General features: G+C 37.8%; 1 protein-coding gene across 3 annotated transcripts in view; it reads right to left on the bottom strand.

Annotated features, from left to right (window-relative positions):
- Window positions 1-25305, bottom strand: part of Mms22l (MMS22 like, DNA repair protein) — a 109609-nt gene that overhangs the window by 21643 nt on the left and 62661 nt on the right. For all 3 annotated transcript variants that reach the window (XR_006020921.1, XM_038347631.1, XM_038347633.1), the window contains exons 15-17: window positions 8010-8203; window positions 3938-4088; window positions 528-664 (exon numbers count right to left, since the gene is read on the bottom strand). Coding sequence is in view for 2 of the 3 variants with exons in the window: in XM_038347631.1 (XP_038203559.1) it covers window positions 528-664; window positions 3938-4088; window positions 8010-8203 (482 nt within the window). In the remaining variant the exon portion in view is untranslated. The remainder of the gene's footprint in view (window positions 1-527; window positions 665-3937; window positions 4089-8009; window positions 8204-25305) is intronic.

Below are 25305 nucleotides of genomic sequence, written 5' to 3'. Positions count from 1 at the left end.
AATAGTAAAATAGATAAACAAACTATTTCATGAAAATAGTGTAAAATATTTCTAGCTGGGTATTCTTTTTAAGGTACTCAGGTTGGGCAGTGGTGGTGCATGCCTTTAATTCTAGCACTTGGGAGGCAGAGGCAGGCGGAGCTCTGTGAGTTTGAGCTAGCCTGGTCTACAAGAGCTAGTTCCAGGAGAGGCCCAAAGCTATAGAGAAACCCTGTCCCTCAAAAAACCCAAAAAAATAAAAAAATAAAAAAGGTACTCAGTATATAAGTATATGTCATTGTCTTCTTCAGGGAAAAAAGCAGTGTGTCACCCGAGGAGCAAGTTTTGTCCTTAGCGCCATGGAAACTTAATTCCTTTAGTTTTGTAGCATTTGGTATTTGCCATATTTAGTTAAAAATAGAGTAACAATAAAAAAGAAACAGACTACAAAAGTACATTTTATATATATTCATAGCTAATCATATTTTGAATATTTGATATTAGTTTATTTAATTATGCACCCCCTGCGTTCCTTATATGACACTTACCCACTGACTGTTCAGAGTTCATATCAGGTTCAGAGAGGTGTTTTACGTGCATTTGCAAAACACAACGGATCCACGATCTTATAGTCAAGGACTGAAAAGACGTGCAGCTTGACTGAGAAAGTGCTTCACATACTGTACTGTAGAAACAAAAGGAAAAAGGAATGTATCGAGAACAGAGCTTGTAATGAACACATTGGAGCAACTCCCTTAGCTTTGCTGACTTCAGATGAATACAGTACTTCAGACATCATGCAGATGTACTTGGAAAAATCTGTTAAACATCTTTGTTTTCATTTTGCGTATTATAATTTTTAATTTTCCTTTTCTACTGGTGGTGTATCTGTAGATTTATGCCAAGAGAAAAATTTAGGAAGTATGGAATAGCAAAAATGTAAAAATTATAGGCATTATAATAATGTAATAGATAAGCAGAAATAAATACAAAGAACAGAAAAACAAACAAAAATGGCACTATCAGTAGCAATTAAACAGAAGAGGACAAGACGAAAGCTGTGAAAGAACACTACATTTCTACATGTCTCAACTGGACAATTATGTTTCCATCCTCTTCTGTTCACTTTATAAGTACTCATTATCAAAGATAATAACACAAAATTCTAAAATACTGCCCTCATAACCTCCCTCCTTTTAAGCTGAACACATACCTGAGTCTAAACTCTAATTTATGAGGGGCTCCTGGTGACAGAAATAATAGGCATAGATTTATCTTAAACAAAGCATTCTGCAAAGGCATTTTTTTCCTTCTCATTTTGTTTTGATATATGTACAAGCATAGAAACCAAAGGTTTTGTTGGGATATCTTTTTTATTACTTTGTCATATTGTATTTTGAGACAGATCACATGAAACATGCCATTTTGGGGTGGCCAGCAAGCTCCTATGGTCTGCCTACTTATATATATCCTAGTACTTGTGTTACGGAAGGTCACTTTTTCCCTGAGTACTTGGGATCAAACTTATGCCATTAGTTTTGTACAATTAGTACCTTATCCACTAAGCCATCTCCTCAACCCCTAAAACAATGTTTATTTAATTAACTAATTAATTAATTTTTAGTCAGGGTCTCAATATATAGCTCTGGCTGTCTCAGAACTTACTATATAGATGAGGTTGGCCTCAAATTTGGAGATCCACCTGCCTCTGCCACCTGAGTATTAAGACTAATGCCCAGTTTAAAACTATTTTTAAATATACATAAATCAGAATTTAGACATTTTGAATAGAAGTTTTCTCTAAAAAGTATATAATGCAGAAACACAAACTGGTCATTTACTACCTATATAACTTTCTTAAAACTAAAGTTTCTTAAAGTTTCTAAAACAACTTTGCGTTTCAGTTTCTTCAACCATTACTAATAAACACTACTTTAAAAATAAACACTAGTGTACATACATAAAAATACATATACACAAACCAGGCAGTGGTGGTACACACTTTTAATACCGGCACACAGGAGGCACAAGCAGGCAGATTCTGTATCTTGGAGGCCAGCCTGGTTTACAGCGCAAGTTCCAGGACAGCCAGGACACAGAAAAACCCTGTCTCAAAAAAACGATAGATGATAGATAGGTAGGTAGATAGATAGATAGATAGATAGATAGATAGATAGATAGATAGATAGACATAGATAGACAGACAGATAAAAAACATGCATGTACACACACACACACACACACACAAAATCTTCTTTGCTCTTCCAAAGACTGTACCTTGCATATCGAAGGTAGACCTCAAGTCTCCAAATAAATACATTAAATTACATTGTAAATGTTATCACTATCATTTGGATTACAATGAGAAAAGAGAGTTGAGAGGCTAATGAACATTCAAGAAAGGCAAAAAAGAGAAAGCTCTGAGGGTTAAGCCCTACCATAAGCAGTGTCATGTTGAGGAAAGACAAATGAAGAAGACCACCAGGGCAGAGGAAAGAAAACACTCCAGTGGGAGCAGTTGCTTCTCAGAGAAAAAGGAAGCCTCCTGCCCAAAGTTTATGCCCAAGGAGAAGAGGAGAAATACTAAAGATCAAAGAGAAAGGAAAGAAAATTTGAAAAAGGAAGGTACAAGTCTGCTTTGCTGGTAACAACTTTATGAGAACATCATCTAATCATGAAGGTTGTTTAAGACAATGGACCTACTTCTTAAGAAGGCCAGGTAACACATTTGAGCTGAAACCAATACTTGTGTGAAAAAGAACCCATCATCCTCACAACGTACAACTCTGGGTTTAAGAACCAAAGCTATAGTTGGGGCTTTTGACTGAAGAACACAAGCTCATTTGGAAAAAATATGCCCAAGTCACCAATAATCCTGAAAACAACGGAGCTCAAACGTGGTCTTGCAGCTTCATATAACTCATTATGGTTAGAAAAGACAGGAAAACGTCATCACTGTGAAGTTTCTAAGTAACACCACACAGTCTTATATATGTGCAGTCATCAAGAGAAGTAACCATTCAATTGTATACTTTTTTAAAGGCTCAGCTTTACAAAGTGATCTTTACTTTGGGACCTACGGGCTTCTATGTTACAAAAATTGAGTGACTCAGAGCAATGAATAAACAAACATTCATTATTATTAGAGAATTCTCATACCAGAAGTTCTAAAAACAATCCAACTGATGCTGAATTCTCTTACTTTATGAGTCAAAGCCCAATGAAAAAACATGTTTCACGATTCTGACTAGTCTCCCTAGAAAACAACTGGCTCACTACATCACTCTTCATTCACTCATTCACTGACTGGCAGCTGGGACAGGAACTACTCATGAGGTCTCTCAGGCCTGGGTGATGATTTCACCCTCTTCATCTTGATGCTTTTATGAAGTTCCCACATTGTAAAACACTATTTCTACAGCAACTTTACCTCATTTTTTCATATATCTGTCTGTAGGTATTACTGAGGCTGTTCCTCATAGCTTCTGCAGGACAGGACAGGAGATATAGGCAGATTAAAGAACAACAACAACATGATTGAACTGGAGTGCAAGGTTCATGATCAAATCTTTAGTTTTAGTTAAGTCTAAATCTGCAATAATATGCCAGTGTTTCATTGATCCAGCAATAATACCTATATAATTTTTTCTCCCTAGGGAATACAAAAAGGTCATTTTAAGATAATAAAGCAGGCAGGCATATTAGAGTGCAAACTTATAACAATCTCTCTCTCCTCTCTCTCTCTCTCTCTCTCTCTCTCTCTCTCTCTCTCTCTCTCTCTCTCTCTCACACACGCACCAAATCATTTAATTGAGATTTTTATACTACCTGCTATTATACTGGTAAAATGTCTGCCAAATGAGAGGATATACAGTACAGATTAGTTTTCATTAGACAAATTCTTCCAGGATACTGATCAGGACAGACTAAGAAGGATTTCTGAAATAAGGGTATATACCTATTTTGTAGCAGATGACTTAAATATCTTGCTACAACTTGAGGCCAGATGATATCATCCCAACCAAAAAGCTGAATTATTGCTATAACCGGCTGAGGCTGAAGATCTGATGGTGCTGTGCTTGGCATGTCCACTGCGAGCAAAGTAAAATCTAGATTTAAAAGGAGAGAAAGTTCAGATGGGACATTTTTTAATCTTCCCCTCACCTTCAATTCCAAGGAATTTAAAAGCCCCAAATAAAATATAGCTTTCAGAAATGTAACTTGAGTTAAATTAACATTGTCAAATATCTGTAACCCCATCGTGATCTCCGAAAGGTCTAAAAGCATCTAGCTTAGTAGCATTACAGGCATGGCTCCCTCAAGTCAAGCCAGTGGGTTTAGTAGTCTGTTCCACAATTCAAAGTCCCAGGTAAAAGCATTTCCAGCACCTCCTTTGCTTTGACCAAGTTAATTTACTCACCACCTGCCACACGTGCTAATGCTCACTGTAAACACCAACCTTTCTCTTCTATTCAATACACCCACTTTTTCAGAACCCACAACCTAGAATTCTTTATGTTATCACTTTATGTTTTCCCGAATTCGTGAACTCAGTCTGTAGTTATGGCAGCAAAGCAACTATTCTGAGGCACTGACTCCTAGGAGGCTTTCTGGTGTGGCTGTGCATCCTTCCACTCAAATCTTACTACTGAACTCACAGACAGACAGGGGAGGTTTACTTCTTGTTCTACTTCGCTACTTCTAGACCATTCTCATTTCTTCCCCCCCAAAATGTCTAGCTTTAAATCTCTTTGTACATCGTCAAACTATACCAGCAATAAATTCTTCTTGGTGCATGTCCCAGTTTTCTAGGCTCAAAAATCTCCCTAATAGCAATTTTGCCTTGATCTCTTGCTTATTTGAAATCCCTGTATTCCAGTGATCTATTCTCTGTTATAGTTAAAATACTAATATAAAAAATAAAATATTGATACCCAAAGCATTGGGCATTATCAATTATAACCTCTGTATAATTTCATTTCTAAGGACTTTACTTCAATAGATTTGCTTCCCAGCTTTCCTCTTCTAGGACCTGAACTCTAACAATTCTTGGCTTACAGCAAGTCTCCAATCCTTCATATTGTATAGCTTTTTCCTATCTCTCGTGCTTTCATATCTTCTTTTCCCTCTTTAGGAAGTTTGATGACACAGTCCATGGCTGATACACTGTTTTCCTTTAACAGTCATATTTCTCCAGCCATCTTCAATCAGTTCACTGATGCTCTGATGGAAAAAAAGCACTCTTCAGAACTGGGAGGAGCACTTGCTGTGTAGTCAGGAGGTCTTCAGTTCTAATCTTGAACAGCCACATGAAAGTGGGCCGAGGCCTTGCATGCCTACCATCCTGGTGTTAGGGTGTGGTGACAGGTAGATCCTGGGACCTATCTAGCCAACTGGCTTATACTTCAGCAAGACAGCGTTCTTTTTTTTTTTTTTTTCTTTTTTCTTTTTTTGGTTTTTCGAGACAGGGTTTCTCTGTAGCTTTTTAAAAGCCTGTCCTGGAACTAGCTCTTGTAGACCAGGCTGGCCTCGAACTCACAGAGATCCACCAGCCTCTGCCTCCTGAGTGCTGAGATTAAAGGCGTGCGCCACCACCGCCCTGCGACAGCGTTCTTTTATAAGGCAGAGAACTACAGAAGAACTCACCCGACTCCATATGTACAGAAGCATTTGAATCCACCCCCCCCAAAAAAAATTCTTCAGGTTCTGGTGACTTACTTGGCCCTCCTGTTAAAGGTAAAGATCAATTCTCAGGTCACCTTTTCTTGGGCCCTTCCCTTCCTAGTTTCCAAGGCACAGGGCATCATCACCCTTTCTTGGATTGCATCTTACCTGCACTCCTTTCCAGTGTCCTTTTTTGCTTCTCCTTAGACTACAAATCTCAACCTAGAAATACAGTGTGAACTGATCCACACACACCTTTTCTCCCCACTGATTCCTACACTCATGAAGGCCTTAGCCAGTCTCTTGGTTTTAAGGACTATTTATCCATGGATAGTTTAAAGACAAACCCCCATTTCAGAAAATGTCTGGGAAGCCTAGCTTATTATAGACAAGTTGTTATTTAATGTAGTTGATTTTAATGGATACCTTATATCAAAACACCCTCAAATTTAAGAATCGTCAGTTTTCTCACAAAATGGTTCCTTCATAATCTTATTTCAGCAAATTGCTAGTTACTCTTGACTCCTCTCATGAACTATTCTGATTACCTTACCTTATTTGCTTAGCAAATTCTGTCATTTTCCTTCCTTTTTGATCTGACCATTTCTGACTATTTACACTACAACTTTAATCCACGCTTGTTTGGGTTGTTTGAATAATTTCCTAAGTGCCTTAATTCCCTCTTTGCTTCCCTTTGTCTCACCCAGAAGGATTACATTTCCTCTTTTGAAAAAATACCAAATTTCTAATCTCGAAGTACAAATGGAAGTCTTTACACTTCTTTAAAAGGTAGAGCACAGCCTTTCCATGACTAATCCACATCTCAGCCTCTCACCCTTTCCTGCTCCACCTAAGCCTGTATCTGTTCCCTCTAGCACCCTAAACATTGTTCTTTTCCCATTCTCGTCCTCCTCATTCAAGTCGGTCCCGCCCCAGCACTCTATCTAAAACTGTAGCCTACCTTTTGCCCCCTCCCCATTTTGGTTTGTTTTTGCTAGAGGTGGTGTTTGTTGTTCAACAGTAATCCAGATTTGGGAAACTGAGTCATGGGGATCACAGTTTAACCAGCCTGGGCTACAAAGCAAGACTCTCAGAAACCACAGCAACAAATTATCTTTGGCCCCACCACTCACTAGATCATAATCTCTGTGAGAACACAGTTTTCTTGTTTGTGCTACCTCCCACACTGGTATATCCCTAGTACCTTCAGAAGTTATTTTTTCTTAAATGAAGGAAATTACTCTCTCTCAACCTAAGTCTACTTCTAATCTGAAATCTACACCTTTGACTCTGGATTTATTAGGCATTTACCTAGGACAGTCCAACTAAATCAGGACAATACTACTTTTATTGATGGTCTAGCATTCTGGGTGACAGAATATAGTTCAACTTACTGAATACCAACATGTATTACTTCAGACACCACACTAGTTGGAAACCATGACCTTACCACAACGTTCTATCTATATTTCAAGTCTTAACGTCCTTTGGACAAAGTCTGAACAGTTGGCAAATTTCAATTTCTTATCCACTTTTTATTATTTATGGACTTTTTTTAGTTCATCTTTCCTCATCAATTCGAGAATAAAATAAATACTGATTTAGACCATCGGGATTTTTTGTTACTGTTATTTTTTCAAAGCATTACATTTAAATACATAAAATACTTTCAAATGAACATTATTTAAATATATGCAGCAACGATACAAATCTCTTGCCTATTCAGGAGCTTTTTAACATATTATGGACACGATTGTTCTTTGAAAAAAATATATAATGGCCTCTTCTCAGAAAACTGAAAATATGTTCATATATTAAAACCTTGCCTAATTGTATATTATATTATTCAGAGTCCCCGAAAGCCTAAGAACATGTATTTGGGCCAATAATCATTTTAAATAAAAATTACAATCTAAATAAAATCTAGGGGAAGTCAGAACAGTAATTCTAAGCATTTCATTCCATCCTGATCCTATCCTCTTGGTGTTTTAGGGCTATTTTCCCCAACTCCCTTGGTCTTCATACAAATTATCTTCTATTCAGATTAATTGTTCAGAAAATATCAAAGTATACTACTTGAACTCAATATAATCAAATGCTACCTTACTTTGCAAATAGTTGTGAGTGTAAGAAAAGTTTATAAGCATTCGATGTTTACATCTGAAAATTACATTTTCTTTTTAACAAATTATCATTTAATCTTTAATGATACATAAGTCAATGGTACCCAACTTAAACGTGTCATTCATTTCATCATAGATCTGTCACAATGTATGCAATAAAGCAAGAGATTGACACCAAACAGAGGAAAATACTGACAAAAGTATGCAAAAAAAAGCAATGAGCAATGAACAATTAATGCTGACCCGCAGCGGCATCTGCAAGTTGGGAGAGAGGCACAGAATGTGTCATTCTCTGACTCTTCAGAAATGAAAAGAAATGCCTCCACAATGCACTGGCGACTGCAGCAAGGTGGCGCTCTTTAGCTGATAATGAAGACTGAGCAATTAGGTCCATATTCTCCCTTTGTAGTTCTTGACACAATTGCTGATGAACTCTCCTAAAAAGAAATAAACTATAGCTCACATTCAAGAAATCAAAGCAAAAATCTTTTCAACACATTTTACTCTGTTTCACGATTATATCATGAGAAAACCGAAGGAGCACTTATATAACTAAAATCTTTATGCCAAGGCATAATGCATTTCTTGTTATTTGAAGTATGAATGATGACATATTAAACACCATAAAGTTAGTGTTAATTACTAATGTCAACCATTAATTATATGCTTTTTAATATGTCAGATCCAAATGAGAAATAGGCAGCTTCTTAAGAGGGTTTCCATTTTGCAATTTATGTATGGCAATGATTTTCCTTAGAATCTAGACATGAAAATAACTTTTAAACCAAATCATTTTCTCTTGAGGTTTTTAGGGCACATATACTGGGAGGAAGGTAAGAACATTGGCTCATGTGTGGTATTTTAAGCTGCACATTTTTCCTTCATAAGCAGAAAGGCAGCAGTCCTTGGTGCTGGCATACAAAACTGTGGGGACAGTCTTGGTTACTGGACCAACAGGCTACGAAATCATTTTCACAGAGTAAACAACAAAAAAATTTTGTTCATTAACAAGCATAATTCAATACTGTCTTAAATTGTGCTTTATCATTAATTACTTTTTGGTTAGCTGAACTGGAATTTTAAACATCTTTTGGACTCTAACAGAAACACAGGTGCAGAAAACCGAGGTTAGCAGCCTGTGCAGAGGAAGAACAGAGACTTTTTTCTCGATGACTCGGAAGAGAGGCATTGCAAAAGCAAGCCACAAACTAATAAAATGTTGTGTTCAATGTGGAGTGAGGCTATTTCTTTGTCTGTTCCCATCACTGCCATAGCTAGAGAGCTGAAGCAACCACGAGGATTATCATCCTGCCATTTGTTCTCTTCAGTTGTACAGAAAACAATGAGATGCAAAAAAGAAAGGAAAAAAAAACCCAAGGCTTGCGTTGACAGAAATTGTTTTTAACTAAGGAATGTAACCAATACTTTTAAAAATAATTCATTTAAATATACTTTTTCTTGATGCTTTAAGAAATTTATTTAGGACATGCACCTAAAGTAATTCTACAAAGTGGTTATACCACATCTTGTCACATAACTATACACCAGTGAGTAAAAATTCTAAATATAAATTACATAATATTAGGAGCTTCTGCCTCTTTACATCAGATTTCTGTACAATCATAGGGCACTACGTAATCTTACTTTAGGTATGAAAAAGGTGTACGAATGTCTTGGCAAAGAACATATAGAAAGCTATTCTGAAAACAAAGTAAGATAACAACAACAAAAGCCCTAGCTAAGTATCTGATGTGTTCTCTGTAAAAACCTCCAGAGGTGTTCTCAATTTAAATTAGAGGTTAGAGACCGACCAGTTTAGGTCCTGTAGGTTAGAATACGATGAATCACACGTTACTAGCATTCTTTGGCAACTAATTCAGCTGCTCCTGGTAACACAGAAAAGATCAGAAATACCTTCCACAGTAAAACCCAACCAAAGCAGTCACTACTTCCCCTGGATTTTAGTATCTTTTTTCAAGTATAGTGACTTTAAAGGATAATAAACTGTATTATTCACTACTTCTATATAAGTCACTTCTTTATTCACTAAAACATACTTTCTACGAAATAATAACATTTCTAATTAGTTTCTATGTGTAAGAAACTCTCTCACCTACATTGTTAATCATTTCATCTGCTGGCATTGGTGGGGTACACCTGTAATCGTAATCTCTGCACACAGGAGGACAAAGCAGAGGGACCATGAGTATGAAGCTATTTTAGCTACACAGCAAGATCCTACCTCAAATATGCGGAGTGTGTGAGGGGGTCAGTCTGCCAATCCTCCCAAGTACAAAATAAACTCAGAGTAAATTAAAGATTTTTATAAAAGACCTGAAACAAACTACTAGAAGAAATACTTCAGGACACTGAAGAGCCAAGGAGCTTTTGGATAAGACCTCAAAACACAGGAAGAAAACACAAAAACAGACAACGAATATTAAGATAAAATGTTTCTGTGCCAAAATGGAAACAATCAAAACAATATCAGAGAGAAAATATTTACAAGCTACACATATGACAGGGGTCAATATGCAGAACAAAGTTCAAAATCTCATGATTAACAAAAGAAAAAATGACTAAAATATTTCAGACATGTCTCAAAAGACTACAAATAGATAACAGGCATATGAAAAATAATATAAAAATTAAAACCATAATGAGGTATCTTCATTTTCGCTAGGAATGGTTTCTATAAGGGAAGAATTGTAGGGGAAGAAATGCAGAGTGGATTTGATTGAAACACACTACATACATATATAAAATTCTCAATCAATAAATCAATAAAATTTCTATTTGCAAAGGTATCTTTCTCTACTACTAACTTTTAAAACAGGGGAAAGTGCTGATATAAGTCTGTACAGAAAGACTTATTTTTTGTTCTCTTTTCTTTTCCCTGTACCCTTATATCTCAAAGGTAGAGATGTAAATTATCTACTTGTTTTGTTTGCTTGCTTTTGTGTTGTGAGACAGGGTTTCATAGTGTTATGTAGCCCTGGTGTCCTAGATCTCACTTTATAGACCAGGCTGCCCTTGAATGCAGAGATCCACCTGTCACTGCCTCCTGCGTGCTGGAATTAAAGGTATACACCACCATTGCTCCACTATTATCTACTGTTTTGAATAAAAAAGTGCACTCTGGTTTAAAGAGTGGTGGTCGTTATATTGGAAAATAGGCAAACTAGTGCTGGTGAGAATGCAGAGAAAGGGGAACCCTTTTACACTACTGGCAGGGATTTATTATGCTTTTTGTCACTATGGGGGTTCCTCAAAAAATTAAAAGTGAGTGGGCATGAGCCAGCAAACCCACGCCTGAGCATGAATCCAAAGAAATGAAGTCAGTGTATCAGACATCTGCATTCCTATTTACTTCAGCACTACTTACTACACACAAGAAATGGAAACAATGCTCCATCCAAGTGATGAACGGACAGAGAAAATGTGATAAACATGAGAGAGTATTACTCAGCCATAAAAGAAGGAAATTCTGAGCCTGCAAGACAACTTGGCTGGTAAAATGCTCGCCAAGTGGTGCAGTTAGAGTTTTGATTACTGTGATAAAACACCATGACCAAAAGCAAGTTGTGGGGAAAAGGTTGATCTGGCTAGTACTTCCACACTGTAGTATATCATGGAAGTCAGGCCAGGAACTCTACGAGGGCAGGCACCTGAATGAACAAGCTGAGGCAGAGGCTGTGGAGTTTGACATTAATGCCGGTACTGGAAAGAGTGAGGCAGGAGAATCCCTTGGGGCTTGTTGGTCAACTAGACTAGTTGAGTCAGCCACCTCCATGTTCTGTGATAGACCATGTCTTAATAACTAAAATGGGGAGCAAATGAAGACAACCAACAATGACCTCAAGCCTTCACACATATGGATATTCATGTGTTGCCACTTGCCTGCCTACTTCTTCCCTCCATCAAAAATGATAAAATATTCTGACAAATGGAGATCATGTTAAGTGAAACAACCCAGGTACAGAAAGTTCTGCTGTGCTATGCAAAGTGAGTATAGAAAATAATTACATATTGTATATAACAAACATAGAGGCTGGTTATACAGCTCAGTGGTAGAGGGCTTGCTTGTGCACAAGACCCAAGGATTAATCCCTACTGGTGTACACACACACACACACACACACACACACACACACACACACAAATTAATTAAAAATCTACTATAAGTTTGACATTATACCATAAAAAAGGATGAATGTCTAAAGAACTAGATATGCTTGAGCTGACTTGACCACTTCGCAGCAGATACAAGCACCATAACATGTTACCCCACAAGATGAACAAATGTTATGTTTTGACATGTCAACTAAATGAAGAAAATCCAAAGCCCATGAGATGACTCATTACAAAAGATGAAGCTGATAAAAGAAAAGTTAAATAATACATCCAAAGCTCATATAACTGAGGGCTGACCCTGAAGGTCAGACACTTCCATTACATGCTAACTTACAGCATACGGTCTTTTAAAGATTAAACATTAATTGTTGCTGCTTTCTCATTTTATGGACTAAAGAAACTTCAGTGAGGAAGGAAAGACCTGGAGACACAAGGGTGAACCTGCGCATTGAAAAGCCAACAGCCATGGCAGAATTCTGCATTAGCTAAAACCAGAGAAGACATAATGTGTACTTAAGGCAATATTGAAAAGGGCAACAGATACGCCCCACCTTTTACTTTTCCAGTAAAAAGTGAAGACACAGGAGGAATATCTACTGGTAACCCCAGGAATATAATTCAGAGATCTGAGTAGATAATGGTTAAGCACAAAGCATTATGTAAATATCTTACACTGCCAGTGCATCCCTTTCCAGAGTAAGCAGAGAAAAGACAGGGTCTAATTAAAGCTGAGACACTGACCCCAAACTAAGTGTGTCTGAGAAATGTGCATCATTGAGTATTGCAGATGGGGAGAGCTGCAAACACTCCTACTTGGATCTCCAATGCTCAAACTTCATAAGTCTGTTGCACTCAGGGTGAATCATGACTCAATCACGATTTCTCTATTTCTGAAGAAATGGCAAGCATCCGTCATTATGGAGGCCGAATCACACATCTGCATACAGCTACCAGTTAAAGATACCCATGTAGTCTCAGGTATTTTAAAAATCCAAATTTCTGGAAAGGAAAACTAATTATAAGGGACTAGTGAAAAAATGGTGCATTACAAAGTGCTGGCAGTAAAGGGAACACCATCGTTAGGGACACGACTGTAACAGAAGAAAAAATCGGAAACATTATTATAACTCCAGATGCCACAGGTATCTTCAAAGACACTTTCTACCTCTTTGAATAATCAGAGGAAAATAAGAAAAGAGATTTGCTGCATAAAAGGTAAGGTTTACCAACCCTACACACACACACACACACACACACACACACACACACACACACACACACGCACGCACACATTTCCCGAACACTTGTTTTGAGTAAAGACAGCTTTCGTGCAGCTTAAAGTCATTCTGATACACACAAATGGAAGCATACACAACAAGGCCATCTTACATTAAAAATGATGAAATACAGTAACAGAAAATAAATTTGCCAAATGTCAAGTTACTCAAATTGCAGCTTTCATAGTAGAAATAATACCGACACTGAGCACGTATTAGTATTTACTATGAGCCTGATATTGTGTCAACTATTTTATAAGTATTATTTCTCATCCTGTGAGGCAGAAACAATTATTACTCAAATCTTACAAGTGAAGAATTGGTACCAGAAAAGAATTTGCTGTGTAGCTAGCTACAACAAAGCTAGCGAAGCTGTGTGACCTTGGAAGAAAAGACTCCCATCCTGTTCTCCTTAGTCAAGAGCGGTGGCTATGGTTGTTAAGCCACCTAACAGGGTTTTTGGGAAAAGTACATAAAAGTCCTTGGAAGTATTCATAACTCCGTGATTACACCCAGACTCTTTCTAACCCACCATTCACATGTCTTATGGCTTTACATTTGTTTTGCTGTCCCAACTGGTGCTTCTCATTCTACTTAAGGGATTGCCTTCCAGATCTGTTTATTCAGTTCCTCCTTCCCCATTCTCCATGATGTTTTCTTTTCTTCATCTGTCTCAATTCCAGTGGTCACTGATTTATCCCCTAGCTCACTTCAACCCTACTGGCATGGCAACAGAACCTGTGGCTCTCCTCTGCACTGCTGCTTTTCCCTGCTGACTGCATAGCCCTCTGCACAGAATGACCCTAACAACCTATAGGTCACTTTCCTAATATGCATAGATGTATACATTATGTTTCCAAATTTAAAGAAAGGCTCTCTTGATGGATCTTTACTGCACTTGACAAACATGCCACAGTGCATATTGAGAGAGGAACAGCAAAAACTGAATCTTTTAGCTTTGCAGTATTAAAAAATGTTCCAAATAACTGTGAGGGATTATTCCAAGTGTCAACTGATTAGGTACAGAGAGAGAGAGAGAGAGAGAGAGAGAGAGAGAGAGAGAGAGAGAGAGAGAGAGAGAGAGAGAGAGAGAGAGAGAGAAGCAAAAGCCTTGGAGGCTTTTCCTCATCTGTAAAATGGAACTACTGTGTGCTTCACTACACAAAAATAACATATAACCCAAGTCCCCAAGTTTTAAATCTGGAAGCTACTTTAAAAGCTGCCTAATACAATTCTGTATTTAAGAAGAACTGTAAAAAGAAACTGGAAAGTGGGGAAGTGATGTGGGAGGTCTTTCTGTATATGTGTTGTTTTTATTGGTTAATGAATAAAGCTGTTTAGGCCAATGGCTTAGCATAGTAAAGCCAGGTAGGAAATCCAAACAGATATAGAGAGTAGGTGGCGTCAGGGAGAGGCCATGTAGCTGCCAAAGGAGACAGAAGCCACAGGAACCTTATTGGTAGGCCACAGCCTAGTGGCAATACTTAGATGAATAGAAATAAATAGGTTAATTTAAGATATGAGAGTTAGCCAGGAATATGCTTGAGCCAATGACCAAACAGTGTTGTAATTAATAGTTATTGTGTGATGATTATTCGCATCTGAGCAGCTGGGAAGTGAACAAGTGGTCTCTAGCTACAGAGAAGAGAGAAACAACCTCAAATGCCTCTAGGTAAAAAGAAACTTTCACAGCGCCTCCAAACAATATTACACAGATGTAGTACTGTTCAGACTGCTGAGCAGGCCCAAGTTATAAGGAACAAGTGATAAACACAAGAAATCAGCTGAAAAACACAATCCTGGCATACTTGCACATGTGTGTTCATATGTGTGTGGAGCTGGGGCTGAGTGGGTGTTGAGAAAAGCAGAAACTGCACCACTTTGAGCAAAGATTCCAATAAGCAGTGCCAACTAAGATGCTTACAGTCACCTACAACACAGGGCTGTGAGAGTAAGGGAGCCCCTCAGTGAGGAAATTATGTAAGTGCACACTTGTCTAGGAAAAAGAACAGGTTATAATGTGGAAAACCTGGGACTCAGTTTTTCATCTACTAGATGGGAATATAAAGTCCCATTTTTCTCTACAGAGCTGGCGACCCATCCAGTAAGTAAAAACACTTTGTAGAATGTATGGCAAAACAGTATGTAGTTCAGGCATAACTCTATTGCTTCAAACCCTAGTAAATGTGATTTAGAGGCAGGAGAACATCTAGTGTGGCCATTTCCTCATTTCTTGAAAGCATTAAATAAATCCTACTAAAAAAACTCAAATTAACCAGACCCTCCTCCTTTTCTGTTGCTGCTGCTGTTTATCTGTTTCTTGGCCACTCGAAGCGGGCATAGACCTTGGGTCTGGTTAATTTTATTTGCAAGTTCTTTATAATAAAGTTTAAATTAAAAAATTAAAAATTAAGGAACTGTTATTAGCAAGCACATTCTATATTACCCATAATCTCTGCACTAGCCCAGTCTAACCATGTGTTGTAGTTACTGTCACTGTCCTCATGTTATAGACAAGCAATCTAGGCGCAGTATAGCACAGAACAGACAATTCTGCCATGTGCAACAGAGCCAGGATTGTGACCTAAGCACTCAGAATACATTCAATATCCCAATGAAGAATTACTGTTCTATAGCTGTCTCAAATACGTGCTTCAGGTGTTATACTGTTATGTTTATTTATACCCAAATCTATTAAAAGAAGCTATGGGCTTGAGAGATGGTTCAGCTGTTTAAAGGCTAGGCTCACAATCAAAAAAGTAGCTACAAAGTGGCATATGAGCCAATCCTAGCTAGACAAGCGATGCAACATACTACAATTTAATATTCCTATCGAGTGTAAATGTCTTTTAATCGGAACTTAAAGGTAAATGGCATGCAATATTTAAATTTTTGCTAGGACCATAGGAGTTAATTTGCAAGGGTGGAAACAACAATAACAAAAAGAATTAGGAACCAAACAAAAGAACAATGAATCAAGCAAGCACGCCTGTGTTTCTGTAAACTATGGGCTCAATGATTCAGTGGATATAGTCCGTCACTGCTTGGCCCTGTTGCTTTAGTTTGGGTGTACACCATGCAATGGCAGGAACATGGCAGAGGGGGTCTGTTCTCATGGTGGTCAGAAGCAAAGAGAAAAAGAACGGTTACAAAAGGAAAAGGAGGAGGGGAAGTAAGAGTAGCCGAAGAAGAAAAGGCATGTCTTAATAACCAAAGTTCCTTCTAAAGAATGCTTTCCGCATAGGGGTCCCAATAACTCCCAACAGTAGTAAATGGTGGAGAATCAAAGTTCTAGCACATGGTCTTTGGGGGGCACTTCAGAACATCACTATGGTAATATGCCCTAAGATTTCATATAGCAATAGTGGCCAAGTACTTGAAAGGATGCTTAACCCTCTCCTCAAAATAACAGCTATTGCTGGATGAAAACAAACAATAAAAAATTTGGTATTCTTAGAGATCACTGTTTGATCAGTTTCACACTTATGAATGATTATGGCTCTTGTTGTTCAGTGGCATTTACCAGTACACTCAGAACAGGGACCTTTCTGTCTCAGTAGAACTTATCTTGACAAATGTTAGAATCATCTGTTGAGTTTTCCACAAACTACTGATGTCTTTATTTCACTGAATGAAGATCTTTTTGCACCTTTAATATTGGGGCCTGTTGCCCTTTAAATATGCAATATCTCCCCAAATGGGGTAAGGACTGGTTACCCAATAAGCGGGGGGAGGGGATGTTGGAAGCTAGTTTTAAGGGAGAAGGGTGCCTGAATGAACTTTATCAATGGGAAAATACCCTTAAAAGAGACTAACAGACCTTGTCCCCTGTCTTTTGTTTCTTAGCCAAGATGGGAGCAGACTGCTTTCACCACATGCTTTTGCCCCAGTGTACGTGATGGGCTCTCTTACCCCAGGCTCAAAGCAATGAGGCCATCTGATTAGTGACTAGAACCTTCAAAGTAGAAGACTTTTTTTTTTTCTTTACACACTGATTACTTCTGGTGCTTGTTTCATTAAATAAAATTAATACACAGACCAAATTTATTCTTTTCTTTTAAAATTCTGCCTCAGTAGGTGTGGGCAGAGTCCTCAAAGTTTGCACTCCACTCAAGCAGACACTGCCAGGCCACAGACAGTTCCTATCCTCCCTCAATCTTTATACTAGGATCAGTAAGAATACCATCAGGAATAAGCTGGTTAATAAAGCTCAAAGACCTAGAGTCACCATGAATGAGACTGTGTGTGTATGTGTGTGTGTGTGTGTGTGTGTACCAAATAATCCTTCATTCTGGAAAATAACAGAAATTATCCCATATACTGAGAACATTCTGTGTAATTACCACCACAGATAAGGAAATGGCCATGCAGCTAGTTGCACCATGGATCATACTAAGTTACAATGTCATAATTCTGAGCAGGAGCCTGGACACATTTTATTCCTCTATTGTGTATGTATATATGAAAAACATAGTTTGCTCAAAGAGTTGTTTCAGTAACTCACAAAACACACATGCAAGCCTGCTTTACCAATTTATAGAGAGAAGACATGCAAGGTCTACTTAGGTGAAAATGAAGAAAGGAGGAAGGCATGCAAAATCTACTCAACTCTGATTCAAAACATTCTCCAGTGTTCTTAGGACATTCACAAAGCTAACAGGACAAAGTCTCTGGCCTGCTAGAGTTTAGAGTCTGTTACAGCAGAGGAGTGACACGAGCTAATATTCAACTATGCTGAAAAGAAAACACCTCTGAAAAGCTGACACTTAAACAAAACACTCAAATGAACATGAATATGGGGCAGGGGGAGTTGTGGGTAATGGGGAAGAACACTGCAGAGAGAAAGAGGCAAGGACCAACGTGCCAAGGCTGGCACGGCTAGAGGGTCGGATCACGGGGCCAGTGAAGCACAATGGGTGACAGAAAAACAAGTGGGTTCCAGATCACATGAGTCCTTACAGCTAATGAGGAAAATCCTGCATAAAATCAAAGTACATGATAAGCCACAAATGCAGAAGTATACTTTGTATTTTTAAAAGAACATGTAAAACAACAAAGTATTTGAAGAAAAACCAATCTACTGACTACACTGGAGAATTTTTGTAGTAGCATTAGAAGGCAATAAAGTAAATAGAAATGGATCTCATTTTGTTCAATCATGTTTTTTTTTTTTTGTTTTTGTTTTTGTTTTTGTTTTTTGGTTTTTCGAGACAGGGTTTCTCTGTGGCTTTGGAGCCTGTCCTGGAACTAGCTCTTGTAGACCAGGCTGGCCTCGAACTCACAGAGATCCGCCTGCCTCTGCCTCCCGAGTGCTGGGATTAAAGGCGTGCACCACCACCGCCCGGCTTCAATCATGTTTTCTTCATTTGCTTTTTAAAAAGTTACCCAGTGCCAAACACTGTCTGAAATCAAAAATATAAACAGTAGTTATGGTAAATCATTCAGTTAGAGACAAAGCCAAGTCCTTCATTCAGCTGCCTGCAGAGAGACTCTGAATGGAGGATGATAGAATAAAACAGCACTTGGGAAAGAGGAATCTGGTAAAGCCAAAGGGACTAGAGCGAGGAGAGACCATGAGGAAAGCTGCTAGGAGCACCTATGAAGGTTAGTGTGTGACTGAGTTACGTTATGAAGGAAAAGAAGGCCAGCAGTAATTATCTAGCAGTATGCAGAAGAGGGCAGATGAGCTTATGTCACTGCTAAGTCTGGTGAAACAAAACAAAACAAAACAAAGAAGTTGAGAGGGATAGTTAATTACTACAGGAGGGAGATCTAGTTTGGTTTATAATCAATGTTTAAGTGAAAAGACCTAAAATGTGTTCTAGAGGGAAGAGTGAACATAACACCAGAACCACCCTGTCCAGCAGCTGAGCTCACAGGAACATGGCAGGATCTACTCCTACGAAGCACCTTACAAGGTGCTAACCACTAGACAAAGTGTGTGCATTAAGGCTACGGCAAAAGTACTGCAAAATTATGATCTGAAAAATTAAAACATTTAGGAAAAATAGAAGTTTCTCAGTCAGGGTTTCTTTGCATTAGCAGGAAGTCTAAATGTATATATAGATCCTTGTGTACAATGTTAGGTTGGCTGTGTAAGAGGGTTTTGTCTGGATTGATCTTAACCTTGATGACATTTTCATCAAATAACCCAGCTTGATGTGTATGTACATGTGTGATTTTTTTTTATATATAAGCAAAGAAACATTCCAACTGTCTATCACAATACTATCCCATGCAGGAATGAACAGTGCACTTCACAGCAATACAAGCAGCTTGGCACTTTAGCACCAGCACCATTTGCAGGACACAAGTTAAGCAGCAAATAATGGGTGATCTGTACTATATGGTCCTGAGTTGACTGATTCTCTATTGTGATCTATTTCTACCTTTGTGGTTACAGTTCAACTTATGTTTGTAACAAAGAACAAAGGAAAAAGTTTATGCTGCATTTTAAGGTTTCCATTTTTATTATACTTTAAGATGCTTCAAGCAATTGTTATGAATTAAGGCCACAATGGAAGGTTAGTTGAAGCTTTATGAAATTACAAATGTAAGAAACTGTTTGATAGTATGACATTATGATTGAAGAATTGCTAAAGGAAGTCCCATGCAACTATTATCACTACATGACAATTTATTTCTAAATGTCTTAAACTGTTTTTATTCAGTTTTTTTTTTGTTTTGTTTTGTTTTGTTTTTCGAGTCAGGGTTTCTCTGTAGCTATGGAGCCAGTCCTGGAACTAGCTCTTGTAGACCAGGCTGGTCTTGAACTGCCTCTGCCTCCTGAGTGCTGGGATTAAAGGTGTAACTTAATAGCAAGTAAGGGAATAGTAGAAAATGACTGAGGATTAAGACAACAGTCTTTAATATGAAACATCAGTTTTCAAGTTCTTCTGCTACTAGGATGTATTATTAAGATCATCAGTGAAGAATGAGGATCTTTGTTCTTGTGTTTAAAGGCAATCAAAAGTAAGATCATTTCTCTAAAAAAAAATATTAACTCTTATTATTGTGTAGGTGCAGGTTATGCTATAGGCAAACATGAAATAAGGCATGTGTGGAGGTCAGAGGACAACCTTGTGGAGATGATTCTCTTCCACCTTTATGTGGATTCTAGGATCAAATTTTGGTTGTCAGGCTTATGTGCTGAGTCACCTCACTTGCCCTTTGTGAAGCATCTGATTAAACACACACACACACACACACACACACACACACACACACACACACACGTTTAAGAGTACATCTAAAACTTAGAAGGGGGCCTTCAGAAGAAGTCTGATGACCTGTAGGATTCTGTGCCAGAGAAAAAATGCACTGCCTATACAGATGCTAAGGAAATGGTGGATGGTGAGAGGCTGAGATAGTGGTAGTCTCTAAGGATAAAGAGAATGTGAATGGACAGTGGTGGCGCACACCTTTAATCCCAGCACTCAGGAGGCAGAGGCAGGCGGATCTCTGTGAGTTCAAGACCAGCCTGGTATACAATGCGAGTTCCAGGATGGCTAGTGCTGTTGCTATACAGAGAAACTGTCTCGAAAAACAAAAAAAGTGAGAAAGTATGGGAAACAGCTGGAGAAAATGAAGCACTAGATTCCTTTTGGTCATGTGCTCATTAGTGCTTTGAATGAAGTCGTCTAAGAAAGCACAGTAGATAAGTATCCCTTCCGGCCCCATCAGCAAATTGCGAATTTAAAATGAGTTCAAGAAGATACTTTGGGCAGATAAGCTGTCTTACAAAAAATAAATAGGAGTGTGCTTTGTTACCCTCCGACAGCTATGATCATTCCACTACATCTTAGCTGACATGCCAGAATGAGGGAGTATGCTTTGTTTCATAAAAACCCAGAAGTCATTTTTACATGTATTAAATGTAAACACTCAAATATTTTTAGGTCAACTATTATACTAGTAAACTCAACTATTATACAAGTACACTAAACTTAATTCTATTTCTGAGAATTTTCCTAATTGGTGCGAATAAATTTCTAAAAAGAAAAGGGTCTAATGGTAATGTCGGCTGATCCCTAACACGTCAACTAAAATGGCCCCGTAACAGTCAAATTTGCTCTTTAATTTATCTTAATGGATTGGGCATATCAATAAATATTGAAAATGCCTGGTCTCTTTTTCCTCCCTTCATTTAAATCAAATCCAAGTCCATGTCAACAGACTGTATGGATGGATAATTACAGTATCTAATGCAATGGAGAAAGCAGTGTTCTTTGATAAATAATTTTCTAAAACCTCTAAAGCATTCTGCATCCTCAGTACTTCTCTCAGACTCAAGAAAACCAGTAAATTATACGAGACATTACTGGCCACTGCCAATTGTTAATGGATTTAAAAACCCTATCATCAACTCTAACAGTGACAAGTAGTTTGGATTAGAAAAGTCAGCCAATTACGAGTCAAAGGGAACATAGTGATGCTTCCAAAAGAAAGTTGCTTTGCTTTTTTTTTAATCAAAAGTATAGCCAAATACTAATGGAAATAACAATAACGCCACTGGTATGACATAATGCCCAGCTAGTGTATATAAATCTATATTCCCTAGAGATTATATAGTTTTTATGTGCATAAATGCATATAGCTCTTGTTTCTCTTCTACCTTCTAAGCACAATGTAAATAATTCCTCTTAATTTACTAGTTCAATTTCTCTTATCCCTTTGTCTTCACTTCTATACTAGAGTGTCTACTATTCCCAGAAACCCATCTGTAACTTCATTGTAAAAATACATCACTTTAAAAGGAGTATTTAAATTCAATCCTATACAGAGAAGGGTATGACAAATCAATGTGTAAAACAAATCATCAAAGCCGGGCAGTGGTGGCGCACGCCTTTATTCCCAGCACTTGGGAGGCAGAGGCAGGTGGATCTCTGAGTTCAAGGCCAGCCTGGTCTACAAGAGCTAGTTCCAGGACAGGCTCTAGAAACTACAGGGAAACCCTGTCTCAGAAAACCAAAAAAAAAAAAACAAAAACAAAAACAAAAAAACCCAAATCATCAAAAAGAAAGCAGCTCAGACTGACTCAGAACAAATGTATATTTAATAGCAAAGAAACATTATGATTTTAAATGATGGTTATCCTAGATACTTAGTTAAACAAACACTCCTCTACAGAGATGCTGTCGAGTACTTCTACTGTAGTTCTTTACAAGAAAAGAAAAGATGGGGAGAAAGTATTCCTAAAAGATTATCCATTAAGTCAATGTGCTGTGAGGTTGACTATAAAGCTCTGGTATTAAGAGTTGAGAGCTTCAAAGACTTTTATTATAACACTAATTTCTTTCTATAATCTTCAACAAATGAACCTTTTATCTGGTTCTACATGCTTGGAGTTTGACATGTGCTATTTGTGCATGGCAGGAGTCACCTGCATAGAACCAATGAAAACATGAATATGTAATTTTAAAAAGCCAATTTCATGATGTAAAATATGTATATATACTTATATTATATATCGTGCATATACTGAGCTAAGGAATATTGAGGTGGCTGGGCATAATGGCTCACACCTTAATTCCAGCACTGAAGAGGCAGAGGCAGGCAGATTTCTGAATTCAAGGCCAGATTAGACTATAGGTTCTACAACAGCCAGGGCTACACTGGAAAAAGTGTCTCGAAAACCAGGAAAAAAAAAGAAAGAAAGAAAGAAAATGTGTCAAGTCAAAGATTTGTGACGAATGGAAACAACTCATCAGCACTGTGGATGAATATATAACAGGGCTTTAAGAGAGGACACCAAGGCAAAAACAGATGGAACCACAAAGATTCTTTCTTACAAGAATACAATAGAATGCAGGCTGTGAATATTACGTAAAAATAGAAAATTCTAATCTACCTGCACACAAGAAAAGATTAAATTTCATGATGAAAGTGAAAATATTTCATAGGGCATTAAGTGTAGATCATGTACAATTCCAGTAAGAGTCGCCCCCCACTGCCTCCCAAATTTACTCTTGTGAGACGAAACTGTTTACAGTAATTTGCTGTCCACCACTTTTGATAAAGCTTAAACTATCTGGAGGAAAGTAACTTTAGTAAACACAGAAACAAAAGATAACCAAATATATTGCATGCATTGCTGGTAATTATTTTGAAAGGTAATTATTTTGAGCACAGCTTAATTACGTAACTAGTAAGACAATGAGGCATTTTCAAGGGATGATGCAAAACATCCTTTGGGGAGAAATCAGCAGTTGTCTTTATAAGGTAAATATCAAATTAATAGTTTGTTCTTGCAATTCACTGTCTTGTAGAACACAGGTTTACATTAGGCTCCAGTCACTCCTACTTTTAGTCTTCCCAGCATTGGGTAATTTAGACAGTGGAGCTAATTTTCTGTCATTCTAGAAGAACTGCTGTATTGCTAAACTTATGATCATCACCTCTGAAACACAGTAAAAAACACTGTTAGAACCGATGGTTTATGAGATCAAACCCACCATCAACAAGGGCAACTCAGCTTGCTTGTGTTAACAGGAAAATGTTTTACGAGTTCCACCACTGGGCATCAATTTAACTCTAGCGTAAGCTATGCTGTAAACTGTGGGCATAATTTATATGGTGACCTGTGTACAGGGGAAGCAGTATCTAGGTGAAACTTCTCACAGCCTGACAAAATGCTTTGATTTGCACCATTCAGATGACTGAGCAAAAGGAGTTTAAGCAATCACCACCAATAGCTTTTATCTTCAAATGCACTAAAAATTTATTACTGAATGAGTACAACCTACTGCTTTAGAGGCTGGCTTGATAGAACAGAAATGATTGGATAAATATTACATTTTCAACTGCTACACATCTTGCCCATTAGGTTTAAATATTGGACAAGCTATGTGCTTAAGATAAGTATCAGTCTTAGCTGATTCCATCACATAGTACATTTAGAAAGTCTCCAAATGTTTCCATAGTAACATTTTTTTAACGTACATGTAGCTGAGGATACATGTTCCTTCCCAATTAGGAGAAAGAAAACCTAGGAACCACTGTCCTCTTCTTAAGTATCTATTTTGTCTTTTACTTAGCACTTGGAGTTATCAGTATTTACCATCTGCGCTGTCTATGAAGCAGTCAAGTATCCATTCAAACTGAAAGAGACACAAATAGAGCTTATCCATATATCCTATAAAAAGTTTATTTTCTGGCCTTCCTAAGCATTTTAAACTATAGTTGAGTCAATTATAATAATGGTCTGGGTCAGAGTTGATTGGGATTTTACAATTACAAAGTATTTGGGGACTGCAACCCATGTTGAAACATGAAACTTGCTAGTTCTGTATATAGCTTTCATGCATGGTCTGAAGGTAATTTTTATACTTTTAGGGTGCCTGTTTAACTGCAGCCTGTCGGATGAGTTAAGATATGAAACTTTTTACTTCACACATCATGTCAGTGATCAAAAGTTTTGCGCTGTGTTGTATTTTAGATTTTTGGTAGTGATGGTCAAGTTATAGCATAAATTTCTTACTTGTGGCTGTATTTATGTGATAACTCCTGTTTCCACCTGAGAACACACACCTGTAGCGGTAGCAATGGAAGGGGTGCTGGGGAGATATCCCAGTCAGTAAAATACTTGCTGTGCAGATATGAAGCCCTGAGTTCCATTATTACCCACGTAAACCAACAAAAACAAAACAAACAAAGTCAGCATAGTGTCTTGCACTTACAATGCAAGAGCTCAGAGTATGGAGACAGGAGTAATTCTGGGTCTTGCTGACCCAATTGGCCTTAAACAGTTTCCCAATATGAAACCCTGCCTCAAAAGAGTTAAAGTGGGTGAATTCCAAGGAACAATTCATGAAAGTTGGTATTTGCCTTCCACATTTCCATGTTCATGTACACACACACACACACACACACACACACACACACACAAGGATGACTCTGATCTACAGTCAGAATAGCTGCTAGGATTGCATAAACTTCAATGCCTTTGGGCTGCTGATCGACTACTGTAACCTTGACTAAGCTGATTAACTAATTCAGTGTTACTTTCTACTATTTTCTAATTTAGTTTGATTAAACTCTGCAGAGTAAATATTATTCCTAGTTTGGTAATTAAAAAAATACATTCCAACACTTAACTAACTTGACGAGTAAGAGATGGCAATCCAGTA

This window comes from Arvicola amphibius, chromosome 11 (assembly GCF_903992535.2).
Source record: "Arvicola amphibius chromosome 11, mArvAmp1.2, whole genome shotgun sequence".
Taxonomy (NCBI): Eukaryota; Metazoa; Chordata; class Mammalia; order Rodentia; family Cricetidae; genus Arvicola; species Arvicola amphibius.
The sequence above is the reverse complement of the archived record's forward strand: the minus strand, read 5'-3'. Positions and strand labels throughout refer to the sequence as shown.